Source organism: Heliangelus exortis, chromosome 1 (assembly GCF_036169615.1).
Source record: "Heliangelus exortis chromosome 1, bHelExo1.hap1, whole genome shotgun sequence".
In the NCBI taxonomy this organism is placed as follows: Eukaryota; Metazoa; Chordata; class Aves; order Apodiformes; family Trochilidae; genus Heliangelus; species Heliangelus exortis.
In genome coordinates, this window is record NC_092422.1 from 140,727,435 (window position 1) to 140,752,503 (window position 25,069).

At 35.5% G+C, this 25,069-nt stretch overlaps 1 protein-coding gene across 6 annotated transcripts in view; it reads left to right on the forward strand.

Moving 5' to 3' along the window:
• Positions 1-25,069, forward strand: part of PARPBP (PARP1 binding protein) — a 47,322-nt gene that overhangs the window by 14,354 nt on the left and 7,899 nt on the right. For 3 of the 6 annotated variants that reach the window (XM_071727947.1, XM_071727955.1, XM_071727964.1), the window contains 3 exons: positions 10,667-10,850; positions 16,124-16,302; positions 19,369-19,450. In XM_071727947.1, the coding sequence (XP_071584048.1) occupies positions 10,667-10,850; positions 16,124-16,302; positions 19,369-19,450 (445 nt within the window). Of the gene's footprint in view, positions 1-5,543; positions 5,760-10,666; positions 10,851-16,123; positions 16,303-19,368; positions 19,451-25,069 lie in introns of those variants that run through there. The other 3 variants (XR_011722798.1, XM_071727972.1, XM_071727988.1) reach the window with 3 other exon arrangements.

A 25,069-nucleotide genomic window follows, 5' to 3' on the forward strand; every position in this document is an offset into this window, starting at 1 on the left:
CCATATGAGCTAGGACTGTCTGTATGCCTTGCCTGTGATGTGACAGTTATGATGAGTTCCAAAAAACAGTTTTACACAGGAAATTTATCTAGTTCTGTTACTTCTGGAATCTAAAGAGCAGAGTTAAAAAAAACCAACAACAATGCAGCAGAAGTTTCAGTTGCTTAGACTTTAGAAGCCTGCTGACCAAACTAGACAACCTGTCTGTGCTATTGCTGTTTCTCTGATGTAGAGATGAGCTAGCCTGCAAAAACATGTCTTGGTATTTGTTATGCCACAAGAGAAATGCAGTATTTTTTGCTGCTTAATTAATGATTACCAGTGTGTTATTTCAGTTTCATCTTGTTACAGTGGAGATCTTACACCTTTGAACTTGCATAAAATACAAAGTAGCCAAGTAAGTACTGGGTCATTGGGAAACACTAGGCTTTTTTCCATCTGCCTTAGTCAAGGTCGTTTGCTTTAGAAACCTAGAAACCAACCTGAAGATGTCGGACAGTGATGGGATGTGCTTATAGATATTTTGAAAATAGTAGGAGATTCTGAATGAGATACAACCCAGTATCTTTGGAGAACAGCAAAATGTGTTTCCCATTCCCAAGACATTCAGCCATGAAAGTGGACAGTAAATGAGATGAAGGAAGGGAAGGCTGTTGGACAGAGTGGAAATTTAATGAAACTATGATGTTTCATAGTTTAATATACTATGATGTAGTATATTAAAAAATACTACAAAGAGTGAGCAGACCTGATAGCAAGAGAAATGGAAAGATAAACATTGAACTTTGATAGTTTCAAGGTGTATTCACTGAGCAAAACAAACATTCTTAAAAATTGCTGGAATTTTGAAATAGTTCAAGTTTGCCTCTCTACGTTCTCTAGAAGACTCTAGAAGACTAAGACTAGAATAAATCACTGACCTTTCAAGGATGCTCTAAAACTTCTAATCCTAAAACTATTTACAGATTCTGTAAGTTGGACGATGTTTGTGCAGTAAATACAGAGTTTGGATGTTCTACTTTTGTGTCTGTTTCTTGACAAGAAACATATCAATGTTGTATTTGTCAGTGAAGTGGATGATTGCCCAGTGAGGTGGTGGATTCTCCATCCCTAGAGACATTTAAAAAGAGACTGGATGTGGCACTCAGTGCCATGGTCTAGCAACCGCACCGGTGGGTCAAGGGTTGGACTTGATGATCTCTGAGGTCCCTTCCAACCCAGCTAATTCTATGATTCTATGATTCTATGATTATTCTACACCTGAGGATCTGAAAACTCTTCTATTGATATAAACGAAAAAGTGCAGTACTATTCCATCATTCTGGAAATCCTTGTCTTTTTAGTCCAGACCATAATGATTCTTGCAGCTGGAAAGAACTTATTCTATTTGTGTAGTGGATTTTTTTCAAATTCATAAAAGATGTGTGTGACTTAAAATTGGATGATGGAAAGGCACTTGTCTTACTGGTTACTGTGCTTGTTGGTTCATATAGATGTGTGTGTGTATACACATATGTATTTTAAATGTCCCTGCTTATTTTGATAGAGTAGCAAAGTTGGTAGATGGGCAGTAAATTAATTGCCTTCTTCTTCTGACTTCACTGTAAATACAGATCACTAGGTGGCATTATTGCACAGCTCACATCAGTAGCTGTTTAGAGTTAGCTGTGTTGTTTCATTCAACACATTAGAGTGTGTTGCTTTGGGGTGAGTCCTCATTTCAGGTCCATGAGCAGTCTTAAGTCAGCTGTAGAAATTACACAGCTTAACTTGATCGTGCACATCGACAGCTAAAATGCTAGTTCTTATGTGTTGCTCTTGTGATTCTGTGATTGAAACTGGAGATGCAGTAGCATTTTGGGGAGAGAAAGCACATGCGGCTTTATATGGGCTTGTGCTGAATGTTTGAGTTAATTGGATATCATTCGTGGAGCCCTGGATTTTTGTGTTCTAAAGCTGCTCAGAAGTTATGCAAGTGTATGCAAAACATTGTCTGTAGGACTCCTTAAACTTAGGATTATAGAATAGTTGAGATTGGAAGGAACATCAGGAATATTTGGTTCAACATCCTGCTCAAAAAGGGGTCAATTATGGGGTCAACCCAGGTTAGCAAGGACTTTATCCAGTCAAGATTTGTGCAGTCTCCATCCCTGGAAGTTTTCAAATTCTCTGCTTGGCAACCCATTCCACTGCTTGAATGCCTTCATGGTGAGCAGTATTTTTTTCCTTATATGAAGTTGGGACCTTTCTTATTTGAATTTATGCCTGTTGTCTCTTTTGTTTCCATTAACTGCCAACATGAGGAGTCTGGCTCCAACTTTTTGGTTACCTTCTTGTGGGTATTGGAAAGCTGTTAGCAGATCCTCCTGAAGCCTTCTCTTCTTCAGACTGAACAAGCTGTTCCTTAGCTGCCTCTCACAGGGCATGTCTCCCTGACCATCTTGGCAGCCCTTTGCTAATCTTGCTCCAATTTATCAGTGTCTTTCCTGGACTGGGGGGCCCAAAACTGGATTCAGTATTCTAAATTTGGCCCAGGGAGTGCTGATTAGAGAGGGATAATCACATTCTTCAGACTACTGGCTACGCTACTGTTGATGCAGCCAAGGATACAGTTGGTCTTCTTTGCTGCCAAGGCACACTCCTGGCTCATGGTTAGCTTGTTGAACATTCACCAAGACTCCCAGGTTCTTTTACTTAGAGCTGCTTCCCAGCCTGTATCATTGCAAGGGGTTATCCTTTTCCAAGACTTCGCATGTCGTGTTGAATTTCATATGGTTCCTGTTATCCCATTCCTCCCATCTCTGTAGTTATCTCTACATGGCATATCTCTGCATGCCCTCAAGCATATTGACCATTTCATCCAATGTGGTGTAATCTGCAAATTTGATGAGCATGTATTTTTATCACCGAGTCACTGCCAAATATATTTAAAAGAAAAAAATACCAACAAACAGATTCCAGGATAGGCCCTATGCTATTCCATTTGTTACTGGCCTCCAGATCCAATACATCTTTATTACCTTCTGAACTTGATCATCCAACATCCTTGCTACAATCAAGGTAAATGGCATATATAATTTCCCCCTAATCTGCAAAACCAGTTATTTTATTACAGGGGAATTGGTCAGACATAAGTTACACTTGATAAATCTATGCTTGCATTTACCAGCAACCACATAATCCTTCACGTGCCTAGAAATACTTTCTCAGAGGACTTACATGATTTTCTCAGGGAAAAAGTGATGTTGATGCATGCACCTGTGGTTTTCCAAACTGTTCTTTTGGTCTTTTTTGCAAACATTTGCTTTCATCTATTTGTCAGGGACCTTGCCTGATCACCATGTGACCTTTCAGAGATACGGGATAGGGTGCCTTTACAAGGACATCAGCTGATTCTATTAATGCACTTGGATGCAGGCCGTTTAGTTCTATGGACCTGTAAGGGCTTGGTTCTGTCAAGCAAACCCCAACTTGAGCCTTACCCACTGCTGAGAATTCTTCTCTGAAGACTTTTTCTAATCAGAAGCCTGGGAGGCCATGCTGAAGACTGAGGCAAAGAAAGCATTGAACATCTCCGTTTTACCTGTGTCAACTGTTGCAAAATCTGCCTTTCAGCAAAGGTCCCACATTTTCTTTCTTCAGCCTTATAATACAAAAGCAGCAGGTGATGCTACTGTAACATTCCCTGCAAATATCAACTCAGATGAACTTTGGCTTTCCTAACAACAGCTCTAAATGCCTGGGCAATGTTTCTAGATTATTTCTTCGTAACCTGTCCCTTCTTCACTGTCCTGTGTAAAGCCTTTTTGCACTGAAGTTCTGTCATCACTTCACTGTTTATCCAAGCTTTTCTACTGATATTCCTACGTTTTCCTGAATATTGTGATGGACTGATTTTGTGCTTATGATATGATGTCAGTAATAACATGTCAGCTTTCTTAAGCTCCTTTCAGAGCTTTCCTTCCTTTCAGAACTTTCTCACATGGGATTCCATCCACCAGTTCACTGAAGAAGCTGAAATCTGTTCTCCTGAACTCACAGTTTATACTGTGCTTCTTGTTTTCTTCACTCCCCTAGGATTTTCAACTTCACTACTTCATGATTGCTACATCAAGGGCTGCCATTGATTATTTTCCCCCCCACCCCCTATCCCTGACCAGTTCTTCCTTGTTAATGAATAGCAGACCCAGCTCTGTGTAGCCCCTGTGTGTCATCCATCCAGTATTGTATTCATCCTTTGCAGCACTCCAGCTGTCAGGCTGTTCAGCCATGCCATGGTTATTCCAGTGAAGCTGTAGTTCTGTAACCATTAGGAGCTTAGATTCATTCTAACTTGTTTTATTGTGTTTTACTGGATAAATCTTTTTCTGACATTTTTGGAGGATCTGCATTGTGATGTTTTTTCTCAGTAAAAGACTGAGAAGTTAAGCAGAAACTTAGAAACTAAGAAACTTAGTTTATCAGCTCATAACATCATTGAAACAAAGAATTTTTTGGTGTTTAAATATTTATAGGTAAAATTTACTGATTATATAGGATGACCTGAATCAACACTGTATTACCATTCTACCATACTAAAACAAGCACTGTGATTGTGAATTTTAATGCATTTCAAAGAAATAGAAAAAAAAAAAATCAAAGGTTTATGTAAGAAAATAATTATTTTATAGGGAAAACCCCAGACTCTTATTTCCCTGAAAATGTTTGCCACCTCAAAGACTAATGTGTTTTAACATAATTGTGAATTGAATTATTTGCTTTACCTACACATTTAACTTTATAATGGAAAACCTGATATACTTCAATCTGATTGTCTTAATCTAACTTAATGCTGAGAATGTTTTAAAATGTATTTAGTAGTAAATAATTAAAAAAAATAAACTATGGTGTAATTTGCTTTGCAATAAAATGGAAAGGTTCATTTGAAAGTAAGTCTGACTTAAGATATCACAGCTGAGGTGTGTTGTCTTCAGTGCTTCAGTTGTATAATACTGCATATAATGATTCATGATTTCAGTTTTATTTGCTGACCCTTTCCTTAGCTTCCCAATTTAGGCTGGTGCCAGAGAATACAATAACCTTTATGGTGAAATTGAACACAGTCCCTTAATTAAGAAGAAGGCATGGACGCTGTGGTGTCAAGGCACTTGAGTATCAGTGCTAGATTGAAAAACCTTATCCTAATGCCATCATACAGATATCAGGCTACTAACTCATCCGTTTCCATGACTTTCCTCTAATCCAGATTTGAGAAGTGGTTTTGACAGCTCCCTGTCCATAATTCCAATCCTGATAATTTTCAGTAAATGGTAGGAAAGTGACTATGTCTAGAGGGAACCTTTAAGTTGGATATGTGAGGGTGGAACAGTGGAACTGTATCGTGGAATGAGGGTGGCTCCTCATCAAGAATCTTATTCTGAGAAGAATACTTGTTTATCGTGTCTTCATCACCAGTTTTGAGGAGTGTGGCTTGGTATGGAGAATACCCAGAATTTATCTTGGTGAGAGCAGACATGGACAGGACACCAACTTTTTTTTTGCAGTAAGTTCTTGGGAAGGTACTGGATCTTTTAGACAATGGTACTTTGTGAGGAAGAGTCACTCCAGTTTCTTCCACCAAGCTAAAGGACAGAAATTTTGGGCAATACAGCAGAAGTTGTATCAGCAACATGGAAAAATACTTAGCAATAGGACTTTTTGTGTGTGTGTCTGCTTTTATTGTGGATCTAATAAACTGAATAACTCTGAAATGGTCTAAGGTAGGGTCTTAGAGTCCAGATAAGTTCACTGATTTATTTTCTTGTTGAAATTTTGAAATCTAAATCAATATGAACTGCTAATTTAAAAAAAATGGTGTATAGCAAAATGAGAAAAATCATTTGGTACAGTTACTTTTAACAGTTACTCTGTTAAGAGCATTTGTGTTTTGTATTGTTTTAGATAAATGTTATCCCACTCTTCTTGTCAGGTAGATGAAATCTTCATGAAGTAGCACGTATGAGGGAGATTCAACATTTTATAAATATGTTCAAGATTAAGAAACAAACCTCACAATATGCCTTAGTTTATTATATCCCATGCTGCTGTAAAACGGCATGAGCTGTGCACAGTATTTCATTACTAATCCACACACATTAGATCTGCATTTTATGTCTCGAGTTGTTTGGTTTAAATTCTAGCTAAATATGACTAAAATTTTCATTTTCTGTGCTCCAATCTCTACCATGTACATCTGATGAGGGACTGAAATTCTTTCCTTGAAGAAAGGAATACAGGGACAAAAAGAGCTGAAATGGATTTTACTTCTAATAGCAAATCTTCTTAGTTGGCATTGGGTAGTAGAGGCAAAAAATAAACATAGAAAATGCTTTTATTTTGCAGTTTTTTGCTGTGTGTTTGGGTTTTTTTGTTTTGTGTTTTTCCTCAATTAAAAGCTACAAGGTAATAGTCATACAGAGGACATATTAAGAGCATAATTATCTTAATTAGATGGCATCAGGTGATGCTCAGTACTGTTTTGATAATATTTTTCTTATTCCATCATACATGCATGTGTATGTATGTAAAATGTGTGGAAATTATAATGGTGTAGGTAACCTCAAGTTACCTGTAGACAGAAAGGACTGGCCCCAGCTTTCAAAGACTACTTCAGTCAATCCCTTCACCTGTGTGTTTGTCTTGGACTACTGGGCTCAGCACAGTATGTATGGAACAGATACTGCTCACTGAGTACAATGCTTTTATCATTTGAGGGTATTATTTTGGAAAGCATCAGTTTATGGCTGAGAAAATAAAGCAGTTTAGCAAAAAGCATCAGGAGACTTGGCTGCAGTTCCTAGGTGCATCTCTGAGAGAACTTTCCTTCAGCAGTGCTCTCTTATGACAACTTGTGCTGGGTGATTTTTTTTTTTTTTTTTCTCTTTAAACTTTTCATTGTCTTGTGGTAAGACTGAATTATGTTTTTTGGAGCAGGGGTGCACAAGCACTTTCTATTGCCCACTTCCCCCCATGCCATGCCCCCCTTTCTTTTTTTAATTTTTTTTCTTTTTTTTCCAAACTATCCTGGATGGTTCTTGACCTGTGTGCACGGAGGCTTCACATGGTGACTTTTCTTTTGGCTAAGTGCATACATTATGCTTAAATTTTGGCAAAGCACAAATTTTTCTGTTTGATCATACCTGCAAATCTAGTGTGAACTGAATAATCTTTACTCTGTAAAATTTAAAGCTAGAAATTGTGTGGAAATATTTAGTTTTGACCTGGCAAAAAGCCAGAAAAATTTTTGAAGTTAATTTCAGGTTTTCTAAGTTATTTTTTTTCTGTCTTGTTCAACCAGGATAAGCCAAAACAGCAAGGTCTCTGGCCCAGTTCCTTCCATGTATTTTAACAGGGTACATTAGAAACAAACTAATTTTTCCCATTAATCAATCCCTATTCCTACCTAACTCTGCCTGCTTATTTTATATGTTATATGAATATGGATACAGAGTTTCATTTGATGGAGATTCTTCTAACTAGAATTCTAAATTTCATCCTCAGAATTTCACATGTACAAAATATACCTTTCTTTCCAAGTACAAGATACCTTTTAGGATAAGTGGGCAGGAGCATGAATGAAGCCAGTAGGCATGGAAGAAGTTGATATATTAGTCATGACCTCACTCTTGGTTATGTCACCTGGAGTAATAAAGCTATTGCCATTGCTTTGATGTTTTTTGGAGAAGTTTTTTACAGTCTGTGAGACAGTTAAATCAAAACTCTTGTCTGAGCTACATAGACTGATGTTAGGTTACAGTCAACATGCTGCATTTTAGCTTTGATTTCTACTTTGAGCCAAACTCTTAAGGGGGGAAAAATAGAAAGGTAAAACCAGTAAATCTGCTATTAAAGGCAAGATTTAATAAGATACCCTTGTTATATTTGGACATTTTATCTAATTATTAGATGTTTCAGGAAACTGGCTGGTGGTTCTTACAGCCTGGAAAAGGGAACTGTAGGTTAACTGGAAAGGGAAGATAGATTATTGCAATAGATAATGAAGCAGATTGACTACCAAAGAAAATTCTTAGAGCAGAAGTTCAGAACGAACATTATAGCTTTTATTGCTTTTGCTTGATGTTATACTTAGGTTTTATAAAACTTTGAAAAAATATCCGACAGGAAGTCAGTCTCATAACTGAACTTAGTATTGCGAGCATATCTAGCTTCACTGGATTTTTTTTTGTCAAACAACATGGTGACTGCAGGATTTTTTTACGTTTTTTAATTAAATTTTTTGCATCACAACTGTCACTGCAGAGAATCTGTGTTACCTTAAGGATATGAAATGTGATTGTACAACTTCAAAAGAAAATTCAACAAGCACATGATCTTACTTCTGACACTGGCAATAAATACATACCCTGTAAAAACAGAGAAAATGTTTATAACACTTCTCCAGAGTGCTGTCTTAATCTCTAATTTCAGTTCAGGATATTTTCTAAACACACAGTTTACCTGTTTCTCCTGGGAATAATTTTTGAAGAATGGATCCTTTGTGCCTTGTGTTATGATTTTATTTCTTTATTCTTACATGTGTTATCAGCTGGTATTCAAAGTTAAAATAACTCTGGAAATAAAAAACCAAAACAAAACCACAAGCGAAAAATCCCCCCAAAACTAAACCCTTCTCTCAAAAAAAAATTAAATTAAAGTCAATTAAAATAACCAAGTCTATAAATTAGAGCTAAAAATAAAATATAGATTGCTGCACTCTGAAAAGGTTCAAGAGAATAAAGGAGAAAAAGATGAAGGCAAAATGTCACAGGGAAATAATGAAGTCGTATATATGTATGTCGTGTTAAACATAAGATAAAGGATTGCTTGGTAGGGTGAGTTGATTCTTGATTATAATCAGTTTTGTTTGTTTGAATGATGGGTTCATGTTCTGACAGTACCAAAGAACTGATGATAAAGTTTCCAAATGGCATGAAACTTTCTCGGAAGAGATGCATTATGATGTTGGAGGGCTAAGTGGTTCTTGTAATGTTTATTTGCCAAAACTCAATTGAGGTCAAAAATAACTGGCTGCCACTTGATGATTTGTGTAGGTACTGGACAAAATTATTGAGCTTTTAACTCAAGGGGCTTATTCTCTATTTCACTGTCTTCATTAAAGTACTCAAGACAAAATATAGTTTTGAAGATCTCTGACAAGATCTGGGATCCCCTAGCCAATTTATTTAACTGAGTTTCCAGTTATAGTTCACAGTAGTGTGCTTCATGACTGGCAATTCCTACCTTCATACCTCCATATGGCTTTTGGACCTACATATTACACTTGCAAACTGAGCAATTTACACCTAACACTTGGATTTTCCATTCCTGAGATGGGACTGTGCTCACTCTCATTATAATGTTTAAGTTATTGCTGTTATTTAAATTAAGCAATATTGTTCAGGACAGCACTTCCAGCCCTTGGATGGGGAGATATACTTCATTATTAACCAGTGAAATTCTTCTCATTCACCAGGTCTGGGTAAGTCAGGGAGCACTGTAACAAGAGCCTCAGTCCCTGTAGACATTTTTTTCATACAAGGTCTTTGGGGTTTCTTGTGATTCTTCAATAACTGACATATATATATATATATGTATATATATATATATAAAAAACACCATATATATATATTAAACATATATAAATATATATATATACACATATATATTTATGTACACTCAGGATAATGCGGTCTGCGTGGTAGCTTGTTATGTTTCAGTTTTTTATAGAATATGTTGATTTTGCAAGTTAGAGAGAGCAGGAGATGGTGTACTTGTCTCAATACCTCAGTACTATCTATTAGAGTGTCATCTGTACAACTGAAGCTGCTAATTGGTCAGGAGTTTCACTGGGGAAAAACCTGGTAGTTCTAATTCAAAAGTGATCCCAAAAGTAGCCTATCATACATGCAATAGGGATGGCTCAAGTTACAGGACCACAGCATGAAATTACAGTCAAAGCATAGTTTAGGTGCTCTGATAAGTGCTTTCTTATTCTCCTATATGAAGAGTTGCAATAAAGCCCCCATATCAATAAGATTCAATTATTTATATTTTTTTAGTGCCAAACTGTATGGAGATTACATAATTCATCTGCTAAATTCTTTCCTGTAGGCATTTTTTATAATTGATGAAAAAAGAGATTAATAGTGCGTGCCTTTATGGCAAACATTGCACATTTAGTCTAATTACTTTCTACTTAAATTAAATTGAAAGCCATTTGTTATTTTGAAGCACTTTCATGAAACACAGAAGACTCAAAAATCTAATAGGTTGTTAAATTGGAATGCATATTCTAGTGAAACATTTTGTTTACACTTAACAGCTTATGAGCAAAACAGTAATTGTAAGTTTAAAGAAAGTGCTTTTCTTTGAACTCATATGGAGAAGTTACTTTTGTGTTGCAGCTCAGAATATTACTAAATACTAAATTAATTACCTTTTCTTCTAATAATTTTTTTAGCACACTCTTATGTTGGACAATACTTCTACACTGCTGTTTGATTTAAAAGATCAAAGCTGTTCTCTGAAGAGTTTTGATTAACTGTGAATACTAGCTCTGTTCCACACTAATAGGTATACTAAAGAGCTGCCAAGATTAATGTGGAGATGACCCTGTGCCTATTTTCAGAGTCGCAGGGGGCCGAATTCTGTCAACAGTGAAGATGCATTTGATAAAAGGCCGAAGCAACGGGGATCCTTTCTGCCAGGCAGTAGAGGAAGTTGTAGAATATCTGGATTTGAAGATTAAAAATATTAGTGATTCACAACATGAAGTCTCGACTGCCAGCACTACTGGAGTCAGTCCAGCACGGGTAATGGAACTTCTTTTGTTCTTTTTTCTGTTTAGCTTTATAAGAAAGTAAATGTGTTTTGCCTGCTTTGTTTATTCTTTATTTTTTGAAGGACTTTATATAGAGTATTATCTTTTCCTGACAGTACAGAGAAGTGTCATTTCCTCTACACTGTGGTTTTAAACTTCTTAAAAGACTTTTACTTAAGGATTATGGTGTTGATTTCAAAAAGCTGATTTACTTAAACTACTTACATCAAAGTTGTAAACAAAATACTCTTCAATGAAAACTTATTTTTTTCGTGCAGCTATTACACAGGTAGATATTTGTAGCTGATGGGTTTAACACTGAACTCACAGCAGTAGAGCTGTAACAAATTTCCAAACAAAAAAACACATGGAAATAGAATTAAGATTTGAGAATATTGGTAATTTTGATTGAAATACACAGGCTTCAATTAGCCCGGCATCAATTATTTCTAGGGTAAGGTATTCAAAATAAAGTTAAGTATGAAAGTAGTCCAAGACATGGTGATGTATGGAGTGGAAGTGGAATAAAAAGAAAAGCCTAAACAATCAAACTAAGTTTTTCTCTTTTAGTGTTTAGTAATAGTTTAGTGAAACTACTAATAATAGTCAAGTGTGAAAAGCAGAATAGAGGCTTTTTATCTGTGATTTCTGTACTTTGAATCTGTTCAGGTTTATATTGTAACCTTTCATCATTAGAACATGAACCAGCTTTAATTAATTTTATTTTACATTATTCATATATAAAATATCTATTGTCATGTATTTAAATCTAGGAAACTCTTTAAAACTTAGACACTTTGAATGTGTGTACAAAGTTAGAATGCTTTGTTTTGTGAAATCACTGGAATTACCCCATGGTGACATAAGATTTTTAACAAATTTTAATTATACTTCCAATGTGCTTTTTCTTTTCTATGGCAGTTTAAACAAGCCAGACCTTAGTAGCAAGTTAAACTGCTCTTTCCAATGTTGTAAAAATGTGCTTCAGATGATCAGCTGGAATATATATTTCCTCATTTTCCTATTTTCCCTCAATCTTTTATCACTGTATTCCCCTGTTTCACTTTCATATCCTTCTATTTCTTTACCTTCCCTATCTGAAAAATGGACCACCATTATCCATTCTGTCTTTAGCTGCTTGTATTACTAGTAACATTTTTTAAAATTTGGATTGTTACAAGTCAGGTAAAACTATTTCAATAGAACTACATTCTTCTGAGAAATTAACAAAAAAAAAGAAAGAAAAAAAAAAAAAGGCTTTTCCAAATTATGTTGTGTTTCCTACTGCCTAATGACTTTGTAGAAATGCTTACCAGCATAATTTTTGAGGCAGAACATAGCAAAGATGGTTGTATCCTGATGTTAGGAAATGTGGTTTAATACTTCATCCCATTATGTTTTTCTCAAACTTGGCACCTGAGGCCAACCTACAAACTTAATTATATTACTGTGAATCTGTGATTCTATGTTGAGTTTTTTCCAGTTCTTGGCTTTAAATTAATTGATTACTGGAACATCCCATCTACTTGTGGATGGGGAAATTCTCCTGTCATTCTTCTAAAGAAGAAATCATTTACTGAGAGTGTGGTGAGACATGAGACAGGTTGCCCAGGGAAGTTCTGAGTGCCTCATCCTCAGAAGCATTCAAGGCCAAGCTGGATGGATGTTTTAACAAATTGGTCCTGTAAGAGATGTCCTTGCCCAGGGCAGGGGATTTGGATCTAGATTATCTTTAAGGTCCCTTCTTATGCAAACCCTTCTAAGATTGTGCAGTGAGGAAGCTTGAGGTCATTGCAAAAGATGACAGGCTTTGAGCTAATCCTTTTCACCATACGACTACAGTACATCCCTACTGACCACAATATGGATGTAACAGGACTGTCTTCTGGATGTCACATATGTGATGCTTGGCTTGACAAGTCTAGTGCTGTATTGTGCTTTTGTGGGAATGTTTTGGTAGTGGGGAGAGTTTGCAAGGATGGCTTCTGTGAGGAGACACCAGAAGCTGTTCCTGTACTGTATAAAGCCAGTTTCAGCCAGTCCTGAGACTGACATACTACTGGTCAAAGCTGAGCTTATCAGTAATGGTCATAGTGCCTCTTCGATAATATTTAAGAAAGGGTGAAAAATGGTTCACAACAACAGCTGGGAGAAAGGAGTAACAATACCTGAGAGAAATAACTGCAGAAACAAGGTTAATGAAGAACGAGGAGGAGAAGGTACACCAGGTGCCAGAGCAGAGATTCCCCAGCAGCCTATGAAGACAGCCATGGTGATGTGGGTTGTCTGTCTGCATCCCATGGATATTTGCAGTGGAGCAGATACCTTTCTGCAGCTTGTGGAGGATGACATGCTTGAGCAGGTAGATGTGCCCTGAAGGAAGCTGTGACCCTGTGGAGAACTCACACTGAAGCAGGTTCCTGTGGCAGAAGCTGTAGTCCAAAAGGAGTCCACTCAGGAGCAGGTTTTCTGGCAGGATCTGTGACCTCATGGGAGATGTATGCTGGCACAGTCTGTTCCTGAAGGACTACACCCTATGGAAAGGACCCATGCCAGAATTGTTCTTGAAGAACTACAGCCTGTGGGAAGGACCCAGACTACAGAGGTTTGGTAATTCAGTAACAGAGGAAGAGTGAGGAAGAAAGAGTACCAGAGATGAAGCATTAGGAGCTGAAGGGAAGGAGGTAGAAGAGTTATAGTAAATTTTTTTTTTGCCCATGATTGTCATTGGTAAGTGAACTCCTCTGTCCTCATCTGGACCCCAGGAGCCTTTCATCATATTTTCTTTTCCTGTCTTTGGGAGGTGGGGGGTTGATAGAGCAGATTGATGGGCACCTGGTAGCTTGCTGCGGTCAAACCACCACCATTCTTTGCAGTGTCCAGTGTGAGGCCTGAGGAATTAGAGATAAAGACAGTAACTGGGAGAGGTAAGAGGCAAAATGTGGATTGAGTGTTGCTAGAGAGTGGAATAAATGTCTGTAATTTTTGTTTCTGTAATCGTGGTGAAAGGACCACAGGTGAAATGTGTGTAAATCATCTGTCTTGGTGTTATGATGATGCTTTTCTGATTTTGGTGTGGGGAATTCTTTTTGTTGATGTGGGAGAAATTTTTGTGATGAATGTATATTTTAATGATAATTCTAAAATATGTGATTCACAGCACTGATGGGTCAAAAAGGCAACTTAGACAAATGTTAAGAGACTGACATAAAATTACATATTTTTGTGGAGCTTGGTGTGGAAAAACATTTTATTAAGTGTACAGAGGGGTAGGTTAACACAAACCACCGTAAGTTTTCCAAATGAATTTGATGTGTATAAAAAATTGGAGCATATATATTGTTAAATTAAGATCTCAGGACAGCAAAGTTTAATGAATTTTGTATACAGCTTGGTTTTTTTAATTGTGGATTTTTGTGTGTGTGTTTTTGTTTTGGGTTGTTTTGTTGTTTTTTTTTCACTTTTTAACAAAACCCACAAGCTCTGATGCTATGATTTTTTAAAAAAATTTGAATAGGTTATAACTTTATACTTTGAATAAGTAAGAGTTTGAGTAATATCTGTGAGTGCAAATGTGAAATATGATTTTAACTACTGAGCTGAAAACGATGTCTCTACTAGTTCCTGGGAAGGATACCTCCTACTAAAATTTACCTGAAAAGAGTTACTTTATTGGATAAACACTTGTTTTCCTCCTGGCAGTGGCAGTTTTCTTCCATCATTGCCCAGTTTTCTTGCAAATGTTTTATAAGGACCTAGAGCTCCAGGAAAAGTTAGTCCTTTATGCAGCAGGATGCTCTGCTTTGTGTTGAAGCTTGCAAGACTGACTAATTGGAATGATGATTTTTTTTCTCCCTAAGAAGAACTTACTATTGTAAGTGGAATCTGGCTGGTGTTTCTGGAACTAACCAGAACAATCTGGAGTAGCTAGTGGTCACCACTATTGAAGGACTGGTCAACTATTTTATTGAAAAAAATAATTGATAAATTTTTTTAAGCTTAATAATAGACAAGATTTTTATGGTGTGGATTGTTGTCTTGCCTAAAGTTCTTATTTATGCCTTGGACAACAGGATTTTAGTCCATGGTTAGTACACTAAGTAACTATTATTGTGGTACAAGAGATTTCTGAAGGTCATCTTTTGGCAGTTAGGTTAAGTTATGTTACAAAGATTTTTTTTTTTCCTTTGTGTATAATCAGCTAAGATGATGCCAAATTTGTATGTTTCTCATTTAGACAAATTTACTGTGACACACGTGACATTTATAAAAATCTATAATGTGGTGATGTAATGATTGATGAAGTTCAGAAACAATTTTCAGAAAATTAAATGGTACTGAAATAGGCCAATTCTTTAAAGTCAAGTAACAACCATTTCTGTAATTGCTATTTCTAGCTATTGATTATAACTTATAGAAACTGACTGACGTGTTGCTATGGTTTCTTGAAAGCTACATACACTAATTGATGTAATCAAATAGAGAGAGAAATAGTTTGATCTTTTCAAGACTTTAAAATCAGTTAAGTGATTAGATAAATGCAGTTCATAGCTGGTCGTGGCTTGAACAAAGTCAATCTATTCAATCTTTCTGTGAATTGGTAAAAATAAGAGAGCCTGTACTTTTAAAGTTCTACTACTGTGTATTAATCACTGAATTTCTCTATGGAACTCCTAGTACTTTTAAAGAAAATTATAGAAAACTTGCAATTCTTGCAGTCCCATAGTGGCTATGGAGTTCTACATCTGTACTGTTGAATATAAGATTGAGCACTTCCAGATGTGGATTATTATTTTCTTTAAGGAATTCTTTATTCTTGTAGAAAATAGCAAGGAATTAATCTTGTTCCAAACAACAAGAGATTGTGCCAAGTACCTCTGTTGTCAAATGCTGATGGAAATCTCACTTTTAGCAAACTCCTTTAGCAGCTTCAGTTAGTCAGAGAACTTGGACTTCACCAGAATGTTTGTGTACCACATAGCACTCAGATTGGTTGTGAGAAAATATGTTTATTTCTGCTGCATGGTTTCATCACAGATTTGTTCATTTATTGTGTGACTTGCTCATCCGTTTGTATCTCCATCTGACAGTGATCTAAACTCTACTAATTGCTTGGGATGAGGTTCCCCATAAATGCCAATTGCACTAAGGGAAGAAAGGGATTTGCATACCTATGCTGATATGGGTTGCTTTTGGAGGTGAGTGACTGGTCTGGCTTGCTGACCTCTCCTATAGTATGATCTTTTTAATTTTATTTACTTTTAGCCAAAACTGCACACCATAAATCATGGCACTGGGTATTGTGGCAGAGATACTGTAAAGGTATTGTTACTACTTCTGGATGAAGAAGCTGTCAGTCCTCCTACCCAGAATAAAGCAGAACTTTTATATGATGATGAAAGCTTAAATTTGGTTGGAATGACCTCTGTTTTGACACTCTTCAGGTGAGTACTAAAAGATTCTTTTGTGCTTGTGTTGAGGTTTTTTTTTTTAAAATCTTTTACTGAGTGGTTAACAAAGCATTGATATTACACTGAGTAAATGACCAAAGTGCAGTCTGTTGTGGGGTTTTGTCTAGCTGACACGACACTTTTGGATTATATTCTAATTTCTAGATAGTAATTATTCTGTGGAGAGGGTTTTAAATAGTTTTTCATATCTTGATCCACCAACCAGGGTAGTGTACAAATGACATTTAAACAAATTCAGAGGCATGAAGCTTTATTGTAGGGTCTGTAGTTGATGGTATACATTGACTCTAATGCTGGAAGTTGCTTTTGGGGAAGAATAAAATAAAGTAAAGGAGAGTAGAGACAAAACTACCTCTGGTGGACATCTGGAAAGTCAAGCAGCCAGGGTTCCCAGAGAAGCCTCCTACTGTAGTACAATGTTTGATTCCCAAGTAGTGCTTTTCCCCTGCTAACTGTATTGTTAAACCTGCTTGTCCCTGGTTTTGGTGCTTTGAGCAGTGATTAGAGCATCTGTTCATGACAGGGGCTGCATGGCCAGCTGCTTATAAAGATTTGTGCATGCACATCTTTTTATTCCCTAACACAAAAGGAGAGCTACCATTAAAAGGGTAGGAAATCTGTGGGAAAAGGGAATGTTTCTTATGTTTGTGGCAGTCATTCCCTGTGAGATCCCACCATAACAACACTGTCAGGGGGTGTAGGTGCAAGGCTGTGAGGATAACAGCAAGGAAAGAGAATAACTGATAGGACCTAAGGGTCCTAAACTGGAAGATGAAGGATCCTAAAAGTTTAAGAATTTAAGGGTTCCATTATATTTATCATTCAGCCTCTTCTATGAAACCAAAGAACAAGCACATTCTAACAAAAAAAGTTTCACTAATAAGAGTCCTAAATAAACCTGTAATACTTTTTAATATAAAAGGCAGATTGTAAAAACATTGTGGAATATTTCCTTAGCTTCTCAAATAACTGTGGATAGTTGTAGCTATATATTTCTATTTCATTATGAAACAAGATTAAAATAACTGTGATTTCAATCTCTTATTTTTCTGTCTTTTAAGAAATTCAGGAAAATTGATCCATGTTACTTCTTGAATTGTTTCATTAATTTAATAAACCTTACTTTGCTTGTATATTTACCAGAATGAGAGGGAGTTAATCAGATTTGGGCTCATGCTATGTGAATGGAATCAAAGCTTACATGAATTCTTCTGAATTAAACACTGCATTGTCCAGAGCTAGAAATTTTTTTTCATTAACTCTTTAATTTAAAATTGGTGTTAAACCTCTTATTTCTGAATAAGAGAGCCCACTGAGTGCTTTGGTTTCACTTATTTTATTTTTCATCTGAATTTATTTTCTTGAATTTTCCCCAAAAGTAGAAGATATTTATTTGACTAAAAATCATCTCAGTGCAGGTGTAAGCAAATAGTGCTGTCTGGGAATTTATATTGTAATTTAGGCAATTCTTGTGTTTTCCTTGGTAATTCTTAGTGGTCAATTTTTTTTGAGTTTATTTTCCCATATATAATCTTTTTGTTATTTTCTCTGTGTTTCCATTTAAAAATTTGCTTTAGAAGTAATTCATTCAGAATATTGAATTTATAATCCTAAATAGTTGCTTGAGCAATACAAAACTTCGCAAAAACTAAAATTAAACTTTCTATTTTCTTCCCTTTATTATTTTTTTTTAAAGCTGCATGCAAGGCATAGGCATGCTATTTTTCCCACAATATTTTAAAAATTTTAGCAGACAGAAATATGTAATGATGGTATTGAAATAAAGCTAAGTTGATTCTCATATAGAAAATATTACTTATATTTCAGAGTTGAATTTTGCATGGCAATGGATTAAGTATTTTCATAGAGTTTTGCAATAAGTGTTCTCTTTTTCAGGTTTTGCAGGTTGAACAGTTATTCAGGGTTTGAGGCAACTTTTTATTAGCTGGTTATTTTATATGTTTCCCATAATATTTCTATCCTACTAACATTAGAGCCATCACCACTTGCTCATTTCTTTTCTTGCTTTTAAAGTTTATTCAAGGAATACCCATGTTGCTCTGTTGTACAAAACAGAATCTCTTGAAAACCCATTTCTGTGGGCAGTAAAGTGGAAACTAATCTATCCATGCACTTGAGAAGCAGTGATGATTCAATCAGTTGCTTATCCTGAGCATTCACCAGTTGGAAAAGTGGGATACTGAGAATTTTGTCAAAGTTTACAACGAGAGCTCATGAACCAGAAAAGCACTGTAAATGGGAGCATGCTGATGCTAAATATTTTGGCAATTAAATAACAGTGCAAAACCACTACAAGGTTCTGCAGAAATTCTGCACCCACAAACAATGGGAAATAAATAAAAAATGAGAGTAATAAAAAAAAATAAATTTAATAGAATGAGCTAAGTAAATAAAGAATGAGTTATTTTTTGAAAAAAAACCAACAAAACCCTTCCCTGATATGCACACTGGCCAGCCATGAGTGTAAACAGAGAAGCAATTATTTACAGATGCACAGGTTAGTTCTTTTTATTTCAAGACCAAAAAATCCCCTCTTATATGCATCAAAAATTTTTGGTATTTGTACATCAAAATTTTTCATTGATTTACATAACAATTCACATGCTGAAATATGGATATATAGGTATTTTGTGTCAGTGTTTCTATTGGAAAGTCTGTAAATATGAGGAAAATCATTCTGGATGTCAACCGGATGCTGCTTTTCGAGGGGGTGTAGGTAGAATGGTGACTTGAAAACTCATTACCAGCATTACAAATAAAAATAATGCTGGCACTGCAGAACTACAGTGTTGTAAATATACTGCAGTATGGTACCAGGAATTAGAACTGTAGGTTTGGTTTTGTTATGCTGTTTTCAGTTAGCATAGTACATATGGTTACTTAGAAAGGAAGAAACCAAAGTCAGGCTTGGTGAGTGATGATACTTGCCTTTCTGTTTCTGATGAACTTACTATGATAACTATTTTTCTTAACTAATTGCTTTATGTTCTAAATATTTCTTACTGCCTTTTAATCCAGATCTCCAGCACAGTCTAATGGATCTTCTCCAAAGCCTCTTAGACAACGTATTCAAAAATCTATGGATGAAAAAAAAATTAAGGTACTGTGTAGGAATTACTGTGCTGTGACTATGGGTGTACTTAAAAACTTATGCTAAAATGAACATGAGTGTTAAAATTGGAAAATATTTGGCTGAAAAGTATCCCACAGCTAAAGAAATATACTTGTGATAAACTTGTGGTAATTGGCTCAACTCAGACCGTCTTGTAATATGAATGGAAATGCCTAAAGTTCCAGAAGGCTTTGAAAGTACTTCCTAATGAAGATCTCTTAATGGAGATATACCAACATAATTTATATCTCTTCATTTAACCACCTGTGTAATTCAGGACTATAGATATAAAACCGAAGCTATGTGAAAACGGAGATAAAACTGAACATAGGCATCTGATTTCAGTTCTGACATTCTGAAAGTGTAATAGTGAATTTTTGATTGCATTTTAAAGGTCTACTTTTTATCTGTAACGTTCTGAGGACATTTCCAGAAGATTTCTTTGTGAACAGTAAAATGAAGTTGCTCGTGTCTGCTGCTATTTCATAGATGAAATGGAACATTACAAGAGTGTGCTAGAGTTGTAAGGGGTACAATTCAGAAAAAAAAAATTTCAGTGTCTCTGGAAATTACTGTCTCCTGGTGCATTTTACTTGGTTTCCTTAAAATTGTCAGAGTTGGTTGTTGGGAATGTAGAAAGAGACAGAACTTGTATCTTCCACAATTTAACAAGAAAACTCAATAGAAATAGTGATTTAATAATTTTTATAAACTTAGTCCTGACAACAGGTTGAAACACAAACACAATCAGTATGTAAGGATGAAAACAGGTTTTAAACCATCTCAATTGCTTCTAGAACAGCGCAATAAAAAATACTTCTGCCATTGGATATAAGGGGAATTTTAATAAATTACAAATTAGAGAAGTAGAAAGTCATGTAAAGGAAGTAAAATAAAAACACTGTCAATATTTCTAGCATGTGTTTTAAATATACTCCAACTGTATTCCCAGTGCTTTATTTGGAATGGGGGTGGGTTGGATGATGGGTGTTTTGGATACATGCACTAATTATGGTGAAATTAAGCTTAAAATGCATGGGGAAATTATGAAAAATAGAACCTGATAAAGGATTTTCATTATATTCTACAATAAACAACATTTTAAAATTGCATCTTTACTCATCAAGTAGCAAAAATGTAACATTGGAATCCACAGTTTCTTAGCTAAATGGAAGTTTTGTAACTGGATTAATGAACAACTGTGTTCAGTATCAAAGTAAAAAAATTAACTAAAATCAATTACCTGTCACATTTGAAACCTTTTCTCAAAACTTAAAAGTTTCATGACACAAACTATCAAAAATATGAGTCTTGAGGTTGATTCATATTATGAAACTATTTTTGCAATTTTAAGAATACCTTTTTTGCTAATAGAAAATACCAGATTAGCTACCATAATTTTTGTGCAAATAGTAGTTCTTTCAGAGGTCTCTGAATAATTGAATGAGTTCTAATTGAGAAGGAGGAATTGCATGTAAAGGGTCGTCATGGCACTCTCCTGTGCTGCTTTTATTATGCCTGATTCCAAAAAGGATTCTGTGACTCCTATGATCCTTGTTAATACAGTAGAAGAATCTGACTTTTTCTGTGGAACTTTGTCTTTAAGACTCATAGTCTTGCTTCACTGTGATTGCTGAAATAGAATGTACTTGTAACAAAATAATTTTTGAGATCTTCCAGTCAACTTCTAGAACAGATTTTGGTGCCCAGCAGGTGCCTAGTATAATTGAGGATAACTATATTGAAGTATAAATGACTTTTAGTCTTATGAAAACCAAAATTCAAAGAGAACAACTGATCTGAAGTGCTCTAAAAGTGATCTAAAGATCTCTGGTGCTCACTTCTAAACTTTCTTTGGCATTGTAAAAGATGACAAAGTTTGCTTATAGTCTTTTGTAGATTGTATCTCTGATGGTGGACTCTCTTCCCTTACTTTAGCTATGTGGATGATGAAATGGGATTAACATGTTAAACTGAATGCTACGTAGAGCTATGCAACTCCTATCTTAAGGCAATACTGAGGCTGCTAAACTGCCTCTCATAATCAATCAGTCTTCTTTATGGCTTTCTTCCAGCATAGCCTATTATACCAGAGAGAGAAACTGCAGCATGGAACTGAGGCCAAATATCTCAGGATGTTTTTCCATTTTAAAAAGTGAAAATAAAAATAATGCACTTCATAATGTAACTGTTCCTCAATCATGTAACATCACAGAGTCCTCTTCTCAAGATGTCTGAGTGTTTCACATTGTTTTCAATTCTGTTTTCTGTGTATCAGCAAAACATTGCCATTTAAACTACAGCATATTCATGTGAAATCTAGAACTATTTTTTCAATATTCCTATGTTCACTTCAGTTTTGCCTCTCCTTCCAGTCTACTAAAATTGCTGTAGACAAACAGTTAAGGACTTTCCTAACTAAAACTCGGATAATTCCCTGCCATTCATCTTAGATCTCTATCCTTTCACATAAAATCTTGCTCTTTTTCATGAAATGTTCACCTTTCATTTTGTCTTTTTCTAGTATCCTTTATACCTTTCTAAAATTTTTCAGTTTCTTTTGCATGTTTCTATTCTTTCCTTTTCTTTCCTAGTCTTTGAAGACTTTTATAAGGTCCTGGCTTTCTCTTCTCTTTCTGTACCTCCTTTGTGGATGAATAAATCTACAAACAGAAGCATACTATCGCTTTTATATGAACAGTTCAAAGATGTATATCTGAACGATGTGTCACATCTGTGAAAACTCATTTTTTTGTTACTTCTGTACTATCCTGTGAATACCCAACTGTTGATTTTGAAGTTGGTATTTTTATCTTCTCTATTGTATTTAACATTGAGGACGCTATCTTACCTGTTACTTTTTTTTGCTCCATAACACATCTGGAATATATTCTCTTCTGTCATTAAGTACACTCAACTCTAACTCTAATTTATTAAAAGTTCCTTGATGCGCTGCAATGTATTTTTCTTGAACTTGATAGTTGCAGCTTTGTTCTGTCCTTCTTCACTGATATAGCTGTACAGAAAGCTCTTATCAAACACACTGGATGCCATTCTAGTTTGCACCTCAAGCTGTTCTTGAAGTTGGGGTAGATCTACTTGTTTTAACTTACGCCAACCCATTGATACTTTCTGATTTACTGCTTTGAGATATCTGCCTTTTACATTCAGTCTGCAATACCAATCTTCATTGTTCATTTGTTGATTTTCAGACTAGCTGTTTCAGCTTTGTTTTATACTGCTTCTTATAGCTGAAGAGATTTCCTATAGGTATCTGCAGAACTCATTATCCTCCTTTAAAATATTTTTCAGTACCTTTAAATCAACCTCTCCCCAAAACTTAGAAGTGCTTTGTGTTGAGGTGGATGCCCATTACAATGACTAATTTCAGTTCCTTTTTGTATGAATCCATATATTTCTTGGATTGTAAGGTCTCTTGGTAGAAATAAATTTTGTGATGTCTTTTACTGTGCAGTGCACAGCACAATGAATTCGTTGTCCATGACTGTAGATCTCAAGTGCTTGAGTAATATTTATCACCTTCTTGCACTCAGTATCAGCCTTCATTGAAATGTGTACAGGTTGCCTCTAAAATTCACAGTTGTAAATTTTGTTATGAATAATGCACTCATTTTAACAATTGACTCAGAAGTGATACCATATATGTTTTTTGACTAAGACAGTATCAACATGATATTTCTTCTCAGTGTCAATAATTCGTCTTAGACATTCCTTATGCAGTGTGTGATGGTAGTGTTAGTTCCATAAAATTATCCTAAGGACCTTTTTACTGTGTTGCCTCTGATAGGTGGTTAGATTGTTAGTAGAGTACGAATTCATGATCTCTCATTAGAACTTTTCCAATAAAAGTCTCGTTTTCCATTATATTAGAGGAGAAGAAAAGCACAGTAGTGATGATTAGTTTGGTTGTATGCAAATTTCCATCCAGATGAATGTATTGATTAAAACAACTCAGGAAAATCTAGAAAGTTAAAGGAGAAACACTTCTCTAAATAAATAAAATAATAATAATTTAAAGGGTTTAAAAAAATTGAAAGGGTGGAAAGAAACATCATTATGCCCTATCCTTCCTTAGGAGAAACTGAACTCTCACAACTTCTGCAGAATTACGTAGAGGAGTGCAGACTGATAATATTTAGAGCTAGGGCACAATGTCATGCATATGTGTTTAGTATGTAAAAATATGGAGAGTGGATTAAGTCAAAGGGTAGCGATAAACTGGAATTGGTGTTTTAAGATAAAATGAATATGTGGGTATTTCTGTTGTGCCAAAAAAAATTCCTGGCAAGAGAGAAAGACAAAGACATAGTTTTGTCTTTCAGTCTTCATTAAATACTGGAAGACATAAAAAATGATCACCTAACTATAAAGACATTTACTAGGAGGCAAAGCTGTTGCTCTTATCCCTTGAGGAGATAGAAGTCTGGGGAACTAGCATGTTGCATTTTTTTATTCCCTCCAGCAGAAAAAGGTAAGATAAATAATATGAAAATCTTCATTTGAGAGACAATTTAGAGTTTCAAGTTTGATATCTGTTGTTTAAGTGAAATGTCTTCTGGTGAATGGTATTTTGCTGAAGGAACTTCTTATTCAGAAAGGTCCATAGAACAGCTAATGAGTTGTCTCTTATCACCTCTTTCTGCTTTCTAAATATGTGTAAAAAGTTGACTTGGACAGCAGAGAGGTACTTTATGAAAAGAGAGTCCATGTCTGCTTCTTTGAATCATGCTTCCATTTTCTGGAATAGGTAGATACCCTATTGTTTGACTACTTATCTCATTGATTTCAGTGGTGTTATGTAAGTCCTGGTAATTGGTGAGAGGGAGGAATGGAAGGACTGTTAGAATCATCTTCTTTGTTTAAGCTGAAGAGCAATGTAAGACAACAAAAATGTTGCATAAGTTTCTAGTCTTTCTTCTGCACCAGAAAGGATTAATTAGAGCTTCCCCTGAACTAACGGGATTGGGTGAAACAGAATTTAGGAGTTAAGAAGAAAGGAACAAAAGTATTAGGCTGTGAGCATGCAATATATGAGAGAGTAACAGATCATTTTTTTGTAAACTTGGGATTGTTTTGGCCTTTTGATACATAGTTTTAGAAATCCTGCTGCATTGTTAACACATTTACCCTGAAACAGCTGCAAGGAATTTCAGTAGTTTGGCATGTTTATTTCTTAATGTAACTGGAGACAGCCTTTCCTATATGAGGCACTATTTCCCTCCGATTGGGAACATAACTGTAGTTTTAGTTTTAAGAAGAATTTGTGGCTCAAGAACTCTAACAAATCTTGGCATGCCTGAGGTTCATTGTAATTTTACTGTGTATAGACATCCTTCCAAGGAAAAAGCTCCAAAAATGCAAAAAAATCCCAGTCTGCCTTTCTCATGTGACTTGCTCATGCCTATATAAAATAACTTAATATCTAGCTTCATGTACTGCTGTTATTTTTCATTGCTCAGTTCTTTAAATGCTGTTACTTGAGAGAATTGTTTAGCCTATTTGTGATTCCAGTACAAATAAACTGTGACTTGGAAAACTATCAACAGGAAGAGTTTTCTGTATGTCCACTGTAATAGTGAGCAGAAA